At 33.7% G+C, this 12,326-nt stretch overlaps 1 protein-coding gene across 7 annotated transcripts in view; it reads left to right on the top strand.

The window, feature by feature from the left end:
• The window catches only part of LOC141448165 (G-protein coupled receptor Mth2-like), a 79,777-nt gene extending 67,842 nt beyond the window's left edge, over positions 1–11,935 (top strand). For 3 of the 7 annotated variants that reach the window (XM_074116299.1, XM_074116295.1, XM_074116300.1), the window contains exons 3-5: positions 1,396–1,580; positions 3,589–3,757; positions 5,888–10,093. In XM_074116299.1, coding sequence (XP_073972400.1) covers positions 1,396–1,580; positions 3,589–3,757; positions 5,888–6,218 — 685 coding nt within the window. In that variant the 3' untranslated portion in view covers positions 6,219–10,093. Of the gene's footprint in view, positions 1–1,395; positions 1,581–3,588; positions 3,758–5,887; positions 10,094–11,517 lie in introns of those variants that run through there. The other 4 variants (XM_074116298.1, XM_074116301.1, XM_074116296.1 and 1 more) reach the window with 3 other exon arrangements.
• The last annotated feature ends 391 nt before the right edge of the window (positions 11,936–12,326 follow it).

Genomic DNA, 12,326 nt, shown 5'->3' with positions numbered 1-12,326 from the left:
ACGCCTCAGGAGACTAAAGAGAAGCTTGATAAACATTATGGTGATTCTGCACCTTCGATTAGAACAGTTTATAAGTGGTTTCAAAATTTTCGGAGTGGCCATATGGGCACAAGTGACGCTGAACGTTCAGGACGCCCTGTTGAGGTTACTTCTCCAGAAATCATTGATAAAATCCATGATATGGTGATGGATGACAGAAGAGTGAAGGTGCGTGAGATTGCTAGTGCTGTGGGCATCTCGAATGAACGGGTACATAATATTTTGCATCAACATTTGGACATGACAAAGCTATCCGCAAGATGGGTGCCGCGATTGCTCACGCTTGACCAAAAACGAAATCGAGTGAGGACGGTTTGTAGCTGTTCCAGAAGAATCCGCAGGACTTTAAGCGTCGTTTCGTCACTGTGGATGAAACATGGATACATCACTACACTCCTGAGACCAAAGAACAATCTAAACAATGGGTTACCAAGGGGGGAATCTGCGCCAAAAAAGGCGAAGACCGTTCCTTCGGCCGGAAAGATTATGGCGACTGTCTTTTGGGATTCGCAAGGAATAATCCTCATCGACTATCTGGAAAAGGGTAAAACTATTACAGGTGCATATTATTCATCGTTATTGGACCGTTTGAAAACCGAGCTGCAAGAAAAACGCCCACGATTGGCCCACAAAAAAGTCCTTTTCCATCACGGCAACGCACCAGCTCACACCTCAGCAGTTGTGGTCGCAAAATTAATGGAAATAGGGTTCCAACTCGTTTCACATCCCCCCTATTTTCCAGACTTGGCTCCCTCGGACTACTATTTGTTCCCTAATATGAAGAAATGGCTGGCTGGAAAAAGATTTTATTCAAACGAGGAGGTGATTGCAGAAACGAATGGCTATTTTTCAGACTTGGACAAATCCTATTATTCGAAAGGGATCAACAAACTAGAGCAGCGTTGGACGAAGTGTATAAGCCTAAAAGGAGACTATGTTGAAAAATAAAAAAGGTTTACCCCAAAAAATTAAGTAGTTTTTATTTTTGCACGGACTTTTCAAACGACCCTCGTAAGTATCTTTGTGTTTGGAAAATCGAAAGTGTGATGATTTTCTGTGCTGTGGTGTTCTTTTTTAGTTTTGTGTCGTAAGAGTGTTGGTACAGTCTTTTTTTTTTTTTAAATATTGTGATGTTACGCCTATATATTTTTTGTGACAGTCTTTGCATTCAATTTCCTATATAAGATTTGATTGTTTGTCTTTTTCAGTCTGGTCTTTTAGCTTCGAAAAATTGAAATGGCAGTTATTTTTTCATCCTTTTGAAACTATAAATCAGTCACCAAAAAGAATGAACAACAATTGTAAAACTTGTGTTAAATTTTATGTGTTAAAAGTTCTCTGCATTTTCTGTTACAGTTCAGTACGGACCAGAGGTGGCCGACCGGGTGGAGATTTAAGAAAGTTGTTACTGTATTCACTGTACGCATGGGGCATGCCTTTGCTGATATTGTTGGCCACCGTTGCTGTTGATTTCAGTGATGCTGTACCGAAAATGTCACCATTCAAACCTAACGTTGGCACCAATAAATGTTTTTTTGAAGGTTTATTTTTTTAAAATTTATTTTGTAATTTACAATCTGTGTACAGCTGTATACATTCCAGTAAATATGATGAGTATGATGAACTGGTGCGGGTGGAGAGCAGGAAGAGAGAAACTACCCAGCGGTAGCACTCTCTATAGGAGAAGGATGACGTTTAGGTCTACAGACTGCGAGGAAGTCGCGGGGGGGCCATTGGCGATTCAGTCGGCGAGGAGTATTAGGGATGTCAGAGGAAGCGAGAGACAGTACAAGAGGATTAGAGCTAGTCGAGAGAGTAGTGTGGAACTTTTGATATTTAGTCTTGGCGAGTTGGTGTACGAAGGAAATGTTGAGGTCGTTGAGGAAGAGGTAGGTTAGTCACCGTAGAAAGGAGCGTCAGCTATCTGTCGGCAGTAGTTTTGACTGAAATGTCCTGTACAGTCCGTATGTTTTGTAGGTTTGGCTGAACCCCAGACAGCTCTAGTCCTGTAAGTCCACCATAGGTTTGAGAATAGTGTTGTATGTTAAACGTTAGAGTTCTAAGGGCAATTTGGAGCGTCGTCCAAGTAATCTGTAAAGAAGTTTCGCACGTTTTGTCATTGCTCAAAATGTTAACTTACAGAAAATAGAGAGTCTTTCCTAAATTTTGCTTTGTATTTTAGATATCAATAAGACACATTACAGTAAAACTATACCATTATAGCTTTGTCCACTAAAAAAAAAAAACTGAAACGAGTTTTCCTGACAGAAAAAGCGTTATAAACCTATAATTATCGATGGATTTTCCGAAGTAGCAAGCATGTTTTATTGCATCCCTGACTAGCGTTTTATACATCATCAAAGGTTGATTTATCGTTTAGTTGTAAAGAATTTGACTACAACTACGTTCACGGTTGCACACGATCGACAAATGCTGACGGGTTCGAGTTCGTATCTTTTACAGATAATTAATAGTCTTACAGATAATTAATCAGCGAATATAGTTAAGGCAGAAACATAGTTAAAGTTCACAATTCTCTTCACCATACTAATTAATCTACATCTGACGATGGAGGAAACTTCGAATCTAGTCAGGCATACAAAAAAGCTTGTGTGGATAAAGTCAGCAATATTGTCCAGACTTCGGACTTGACCGTACTGTAGAAAGGAGCGTCAGCTATCTGTCGGCTGGGGTTTTGACTGAAATGTCCTATACAGCCCTTGTGTTTGTAGGTTTGGTGGAACCCCACAGCTCTAGTCCGTAAGTACCACATAGGTTTGAGGATAGTACTGTATATTAAGCGTATGAGTTCTATGGGTAATTTGGAACATCGTCCAAGTAGTCTGCAAAGCAGTTTTGCAGGTTTTGTCATCGTTTGTCTTTTAAGTCTAGTGTGTGGGTTCCACGTGAGTCGCTTGTCTATGTAGAGCCCAAGGTAGCGCACCCAGATCTGTGCAAGGAAGAGGATTACTGTTGAAGAGGACAGGTGGACAGAAGCCCCGCCGAAGAGTAAACGTGGCATTTATTCATTTCTGTGGGTATTCATTTTAATCCGCCACTTCTTTGCCCAGGATTCTATTTTATGTAAGTGTGTCCTGTAACTTGTATGAAGTTGATGAAGGCTAGTATGGTTGTGTCGTCAGCATATGTACAGAGTAGTGTAGAGGGTTGTATAGGAATGTCTGATGTTTATACTGTGTAGAGCACGAGAGAGAAAACTTATTTTATGTTCTTGAGCCAGGTTGCTATAGTTACATAACGATTAGTATTTTTCTCAAATGATGAACGATGAACTTGCTGTAATTGAACTATTACAGCATTTTGGCTCCACAAGGTAGTATTAAGTGTGATTATACTCGTGTACAAAACTAACATACCATATTTATTTTATCTGGTATAGCCAAGGTGTGGATCTTCAATTTTATATCAGAAAAACTTTTAACCAACTCCTACACTGTAGTTGGTTTGCTGAAATTTAGGCAGTTATAAAATTAATTGTATAAAAACTTTAATTTTTGGTAAATCATAGTGTGCTCGTTATGTTAACAGGACGGTCTGCGGCATACCTGTATTTCTATGGACCAATGGCGTTGCTAATCTGTGCGAATATGGTACTGTTCGGTGTGACTGCCTACAGAATATGGAGCACCAGTAGGGAGACTGCAGCGCTTAACAGAGGCGACAGTAGGCGACATTCGGATAAACAAGAAAATGAAAGGTTTAATGCTTTCTCCATTTTCCAAACTTTTTTTTAGGCTTAGTTAGATGTAGTAATAACTACAGTATTCCTCCGATTTTCTGTCCTTCAACACCGAACATGTTGAAATGGGGTCTGTAAGATTAATATTATTTCTAAATTAACAAAAAAAAATGTTATTAAAATATGAGAAAATAATTAAAGATTTAGAAAAATAAGTGAAAGGTATTGAAGCACCATTGTTAGTACGCTTTGGCCCAGCCCATAACTGGTTTTCATTGGAAGGGGCGTGATTACACTAGAGGTGGGCGTGACCCGCCCACCGTCTGCAACCATACTACCCTGTGATTGGCCACTACTTTAAACGCAATAATTTCAATGAAATAATTATTTTAAAAATTTTTCTCCAACATTTCTCCCATAGGTATTTGATAAACTATCGATTTAAGCAAGAAAACAAAATTCCTTAAAAAATACGATAAATAATATTTCTTTTGGAATAATACTTCATGTTTTGCAAAATTATCGTTAACAGAAACAAAAATGTTCGTAATCTGTATTGTTTAATCGTGAAATAGATGAAAAAGAGAAATGGGCATATTGTAGACTTGTAAGCCGCCAATAAATGGGAGGTAAGCCTACTTTATACTCCATCTGGTGGAGAACTCTAGCGGCAATTTCTGTAAACATAAATGTAGTTTCTACACTCACAATTAACCATGTTAACGACTCAGACTTATATAGAGGCCTGATTTATACTCATTTAACTGATTTTTTACCACATTACCTGTAACCTCTTATTGAATTGGTCTATAATTTTGTCAGTCTATCCTACTACAAATCTCCATGTTAGTGAAGTAAGTAATATGAGCTACATCACTTTTGCTATTCTACTCTGGTGGGACCTCGTTTTGTAGGACGTTTCTGGGTTAGAAAGATCTCACTTAAGGATACATTACTCAGTTAATTTGTGAGTAATTGTTTCAGACTTATGCATACATTACAGTAAATCTCACTTCATGTTATATTGAACCAACGTTGGATTGACTTGCCATTTATAAAGTAGGCGAATACTACTTTAATGTAACCTTCTTCTTTTCAACTTTTTGAAACTTGGTTACTCAATGCGGATAGAGGTGTTTTCCGTAAGCTGGTAAAACTTTGCCAGTTAAAAGTATTACTAGTTACTCCTATAGTAAACTATCTATTACGGCCATTTGTTTTACAGATTTCACTGACAAAAAATCCTATTGATCAGGTTACCCCCACCAAACAATGTGCCACAGCGATACGTCAATAGGAGACATCATCAGAACTTATTCCAAAGACCGGAATGGCGATAACCCTCAACAATAAATTTTAGCCTCACAAATTTTTGGAGAGGGTCTTCGGGAATAGAAAGTGAACAATAGTTAGAGAGAAGATTTTTCAGAAAGTTTTTCCCTAATTCTCCAAGCACTTTCTACAGTTGATGGCACTCTTATGGGTAGAATGAAGGTGCCGAGTTTGAGAACAGTAATTAATATTGATAGTGATGAGGCAACAGTTAGACAGAATGAAGGTGCAATCCTGGTTCAACCATTGGCAAAGTTGTGGTTATAAAAATTTAATCTCTTAAATTTTGATTAAATTAAAAAATTTAATCACTTAAATTTTGATTAAATTAAGAAATTTAATCACTTAAATTTTGATTAAATTAAAAAATTTAATCACCTAAATTTTGATTAAATTAAAAAATTTAATCACCTAAATTTTGATTAAATTAAAAAATTTAATCACTTAAATTTTGATTAAATTAAGAAATTTAATTGTCAAAAGTGATTCAAACTACATTTGGAATTCAATTCAATCAATTAAAATTCTGATTAGTCAATTTTAATCTAAATTTTTCTATGATTACAAATTTCAATGGATTAAATTTCAATTAAATTAAAAGTGAATTTAATTCAATCAACTAATTCTGGTCGATTAAATTTTTAATTTTAATCATGATTAAAATTAAATTTTGTTTTAATTCAATTGGAATTTAATTGATTCCAAGTTTAATGAAAGCTTAATTATTAATTAAACTACAGTGAAAGAAAGTCATGTGCGTTTTTATACTTTTTGCTTCCACTAAATTTAAAATGATTTTTTTTTTCTACTTTCCAGATTTAAATTGTACGTGAAACTATTTCTGGTGATGGGCATAAATTGGGCGGCCGAACTGATATCGTTCATCGTTGGCGAAGGTGTACCCCATTATCTATGGTATGTGACCGATCTGACGAACACACTGCAAGGAGTCTTCATATTCATAATATTCGTCTGGAAAAGACGGGTGAGACGTCTTGTACGAGATCGACTGTGCATGATGAGCGGACGTGGAAGGATATCACGCAGTAGGGGTGGAACCTCTTCGGATGCTACTACCACTACAATAAGTATAAACAATACGGCCGTCACACAGTTGCGTCTCAATTCTGTTAGCTTGGGCAAATAATAATAAATTCTTTTTTCTTTTCTTTGTCAGTTTAGTTTTTTGTGAAACTTTTAGGGGGGGGAACGAAATATTTGGATTTTTTTTGAAATTTATAAGTTGCACTGATTTCCTTTTCTTTGTTTCTTCCCTAGCCGGAAGTTTCCTTCATACCAACTGCCGCGTGCTGGTTATTTCAGCTACATGAACTTGCGGCGGCCGCACTGTTTTTGTTGCAGGCTGTGAAATGTACTAGTCAATCCGCCTTCGCTTTAATCTTTGAATGTTAGCGTGATTCTGTGAGTAAGAGAGCAGTTATGTGTGTGTGTGTCTGTGTGTGATGGCTTTACCATAATAATAATGGCAGGTTTTTTTTTTTTTGAAGAGGAATTTGAACAAAGTGGATAACCTTACATAAACCTTCACATAAAAAAAAAAAATCGCTTATTAAAATCACCTTTTCATTCTCATATTCATGTCAGTTTCAGACATTTCTTTAACATGACAAATATCAAAATGTAGCCCCATTACTCATCAAATATGCACTTTTCATCGAAGTTTTTGTTACAGACTTTTTTTTTAGCGGTGATTTTGGATTTAGTCCTCCTCGTTCTCTGTGAACACGCGGTTTGAGCACGATATCTTAAATCCAGCTTTTCCCAACCTGTGGTACGCGAGATGCTGGTTGGTGGTAAATTGGATTCCAATATCACAAACCTAATATTTCTATAATAAAACAGGGAACATTTGCACTTAACTGATTTAAATGAAGTAAATAACATTACGTTCAATATATTTCGGAATTCCCAAAATTTATTACATCTTTTCAAGTTATAAGAATTCTTTCTGAAATAAGATTGGGTGGCCCCCTCATGTTATTAAATTTAAAAATCAATAATATAATTTTGTACAATCAATCCCCAAAGATCATTGTTTAATGTGTAATAAGAACAAGCCGGAAACATTAATTGTTAATCAGCTGTCCAGTCTATGAAAGTTTTAGAATCCCACTCCATATAAACAAATATAATAATCTTTAAAGAAGAACTTTGTAAATTAATTAATAATTTTGAAGAGGAAAATATGTACGCAATTTTGTAATTATTTAAAAGAAAGTTTTAAAACTAAGATCTTACATTTTACAAAGTTTATAAAGTGAACATGAACTTGAACTCCTTTGTAACAGAGACATTCTATCTCTATAACAAATAAAGATGATAATAATAATAAAATAACACACCGCGGAATAACAAATTTCCCGAAATACAATCATTTTTACGAAGTGGTACAATTTAGCATGATGTACTACCATCAGGTGGTACGGTGAGCCAAAAAAGGGTTGGGAAACGTTGCTTAATCAATCGCAAAAAAAACTACACGAAGTTCAACTATTATTTTTTATTTATCAATCTTAAGGGAAATCCATAACCGTATATTTTCTTAATATTGAATATTACTGTGAATTATATAAAATAAGCACTTTAATTCCTAAAGTCACCCGGAACCTTTTTCATTGTACTATCGTTACAGACAGCATTACCCGTCCACCAAAGAGTGAGATGTAGGACGCTTCGAGTGGTAACTAAAGAGCAAAAATTACTTGAACCTAAATGTACCGCCGGAGTATTATGGTGCACTAGTAATCAAGGTAGACTTTTTCCTTAGGTTTCTATATTAATTGAAATTATTCCTTGATTCTACCATAGGGTTGATAGCATTCAGACAGACTGTGTAAAAAGAGTAGCAGATTGTTCATGAATGCAAGTCATATTTGCAACGGGATTCAGCCAGTTCGCGTTTACCGATTCTTAAAATAAATTTATTTCCGCGTACCATTATTTTTTTAAAAAAAATATATAGAAATCATTTGGCAAATCGAAATCGCCCCCAGGACCAGGGTTCTTTTGTTACAGACCATCACAGGACTGTGAGCTGTAGGAAGAGAAGTGTTCAGGCACTTGAATCCGGATCTTCGCATGGAATCCAGTAAGCTAACCTAACCTCAGAGCTATTCCCTTCTTCTACGAAATTAATTGTTCTGAAAACAGAAGTACAACGCAGCCGAGGCTACTCGTAAACTTCGCTACTTTTTTTTTTTTAATAAGTAATTACCGGGACTAGAAAGAAGAGGTCAGAGGTATTTCAACAAAGCGTTGTTGAGGCTCACGTCCTTTAGGACAAATCATATCGCTACAAAGGCAGGACAGATTTATGTAATTTGTAAACAAATATTGTTTTTGATGGCTGTTGAATCCAACCTAATGCACAAAATTTACATGGCTGCACAATTCGAAACTATTAAGTAGTTCTTTCTTTCTTCGCCCTTACAATCAGCTGTTCGACTAACAACAAAAAAGATCCCTAATTGTATAAAACCCCACTCGGCAACGTCTCTATTTTTGTGTCCCTTGAACCGAAATATCGTTAGCACAACTATTATGTGACTTCTATTGCACAATTAAAATTTTTTTCAGTACTAAATTTGATCTTAAGAAAGTTCTTAAATCTTCTAACCTTGAAAGTAAAGCAAAAACTTACTCAAGTTACGATGAAAAGAAGTCCTAATTGATGATGCTGCAATTTTTTAATTATGATTTTTGTTGTGTGTGTGAAAGGTCGAACTGGACTGCCTAACATCATAATCATGTTAATGCTTTATTTGATTGTGTTTGAATTAAAAATAATAACTACATAAATCTCTAAATAGTAAATATTTGGTATGTTTTTAATAAAAATACTAAATTGCATTACGCATGCGCATGACAAAAAAAACAATAACCTTCAAGGTTTTTGCATAGCAAAGAATTTTTCTTTTTTCTTTTAGATTTATAAAAGACTTCCCCGTATTTACAATTCTAAAATAAGCTGACTTTGATTTTTGGGAGGTAATTTTTATTAAAATTATGTACCTTCAAGTTCAAGGGGGGAAAAAAAAAATTCAGTCCTGGTTCAAATTTTAAGTTACGAGAATACCATTTTTAGCGGTTGGCAATAGTCATTCATTTAAAACTCTTGAAAATTGAATTAATTTATTAAGAGATCGGTCGTAAAAAGCAGAAAGCATAACTAATAGAATGTTCTACCCTTTTTTTTAAAAAAAAATAAACCCTTAAATAAATAAACCCTTGCTCCGAAACTATAGTGGAAGGTTCGATTCTTCACCCAAATTTGATAATCAGGAAATCTGAAAAACCGGCTAGAATCAGAGGAAATCGATTCTCGTACCAGTTTTAGATTATCAACTTAGTTACTGAAGACATTTTGTTTTTTATCATTGTCATGGAGTACGACGTTTATGATGTTTTTATCTTTGTCAATTACGTGATATTATTATTATTGTTATTATTATTATTATAATGATTATTATTATTAGTTTGTTTTTTTGTACGTAGATGGGAACGAAGGGCTAAGCTCTTCTGGGCTCTCTTACAGTTAATTATTATTCTTTATTTTACTATTATTGCAACATCTCAAGCTAAGGTGACTTATTGCGCTAATCCCTGAAATTCCCTTGTCTAAAAGGTGAATTTTCCCTTTATCGAAGGACCAGGATTTTTCTTAGTAATTAGTTCTTTTTGTTATAGTTTATAGTAAACATATTCTTAAGTAATGAATAAATATAATGATCTCTACTTAATGCAAAGTCTAAAGCTACTGTAAAGTGTGTACATGTTGGGAAAAAATATGGATCTTGGAGATCGTCTAGGGACGGGCTCTTCTCTTTTTCGCATATTCATTGCTGTTACAATAGGCTATCATAGCAGAAGGATGCGAGTTCGGACGGAATTTGAATTCGTCTTAAAATCATATGGTAGGAATAGGTGATTTTTTTTATTTTCTTTAACAGTGATTATATTGCTGAACAATGTAAAACAGGACTTGCGACACCCAATTGGGTGCTGCTACAAGGAACGATAAGGGAGAGTAAAGAATGTTTTTTAAGAACTTTTAAGCACTCCAGAATTAAAGAGTAATTAAGAAAGACACCAACAATTTGGAATTTATATACTTAAATGGATTTAAGAGATTGTCTCGCAAGTCTTCAAATTTACATGAATTCTTGTCGGAAAATAATTTTTCCAATTTCCATTTACAAAACAAAACAAAAAATTAGGAACGCGAGCTGAACTTGAACTGGACGTCAGAAACTCACACAGAAAAACAAAAGATATTAACGACCAACTTTTTCTGACGAGTACTGCGACACCTGACTTAGTGATCGTAGATTTACGATGGTCTAATATCATATCAGAACTTGAACATATTATAACCAAAGCGTTAGGCTTGCAAAAAATACAAAATATATAATATATTCCCTCAAAATGATAGGATTTATTAATTTAGAACATTTTTCTGGTTTGTACACTTTTGTTGAATCATTTTTTTTCATTTATGCTACACAAGATTATAACAGAATCAAACATTTTATCTAACATGTACAGAATAGTAGTATTCTCTAGTTACTTCTCTAGTTTTGATTGATTCTTATAATTTCATGTCTTACATCGAAAAATACTTGATTTTTTATTCACCTATTTTAAGGTTTTTGTCCTAATTATTTGTTACCGCATTTATGTCAAATATTATTTTAAAACGATAAAAAAAAACAAAAGATTTATAAATATACTCAAAAAAATATTTAGCGTTATTTGTATTCTTTGAACCTAAATATATTGTATTTACTCATGCAAATAAAATTTAGATTATTGTAAATACGGAGTATTTTATTTATCAATCTGATTTTTTTTTTTAAATAAAAAATTTTCGACATTTAATCTCATGGTTGTTCAAAGTTGTATTCTCTTTATTTTTCCAAGTTTTTGTAAGTATATAATTCATAACATATTGTTTCTTTGTTTTTTTCTAAATTTATATTTTCCAAAGAATCATTCCTTAAATGAGATCTTTGTTAAACGTGCAGATTCCATTATTAATTTCAGGAATCGCAACAAATCTGAATCATTAGATTAGAAGTGGTACGTGGATCTAAGTCTGTAACAGAGAGACCTAAGGCATGCAATTGAATTTAATAATAAGCTTGCGAAGCATTAACCTTCCAAAGAATGTATTTATATCCTTGTAGATTCGTCTAATTTGTTTTGAAAACGCTTTTTCAGTGTTGTTATTATTTTGGTGATGGAAAAAAAAAAAATTAACTTAAAACTTACAAAAATTAAATGTGATGTTTAAATTTATGGTGTAGGATCGATCGTAATCAACTATTTTGTTGTATTTGTTTTTACATAAAATGAACAGATCAAAAGTAAAACAATCAAAACAAAAAAATAGAAAAAGTGGCACTTTAATGCCATTATGATTACAGGTGAGGTTTGCATTGAAGACAGCGCTTTGCAATAAATTCACCAGAGGAAGTACTAGCAGCACAATTAGCCGTAAAACTATAAGTTCCAGATTGTAAATAATGTAAGTCATGAACAAAGATTTTAGAAACAAAAATTAATTATATTTGCATCACACTTCCCCAATGGGTGCTTAATATAATACGCTTCAAGACTGAATTTGACTACCTAAATATAAAAAAAATTGTGATGTTAAAAGAAGTGGTCAACTCTACTATTGTAATGAAGATGGTGAAATTTTGGTACAAATTAACGTTATTACTATGTTTATATTGAATAAAGTGTAGATACGTTTTTGTAATTACCATACATTTTCTTCTAATTTTGTTTTTATCTTTTAATATTATTTTGTTGTAAAAAATTGATTTGTTAATAATTTAATGGTAGTTTTCAATTTTAATCTTCAAAACCTCACGAAATAAACTAACCTAACCCTATCTACATATAACGGTCGCATACAGCCTTACCAATTACTTGGATATAATCAAACGAGGGCAGCTTAGTTTACTATCACATTTCAATACTTCAAAATAATTTATCTTGCCTTCTGATGAAGAGTCTCAATAGTTTTCTCTGTTATATCACCGTTTTTTAGGTATTACTACAGTATTGGCTGTTTTTGATCCAAAAATCAGCATTATTCAATGAAATTAAGTTAATTCCTTATTATTAAAAAAACCTTCCCTTTAAATAAAACTATAAATTAAAACTCAATCCACATTAAAGATACATTTTCATTTTTATAGGAATTAATTAAAATTTTTAAAATTTT

The sequence above is a fragment of the Rhodnius prolixus genome, unplaced genomic scaffold (genome assembly GCF_049639745.1).
Source record: "Rhodnius prolixus isolate KJV_2025 unplaced genomic scaffold, Rpr scaffold_13, whole genome shotgun sequence".
Lineage (NCBI taxonomy): Eukaryota > Metazoa > Arthropoda > Insecta > Hemiptera > Reduviidae > Rhodnius > Rhodnius prolixus.
This window is presented reverse-complemented; position numbering and strand designations above follow the sequence as displayed.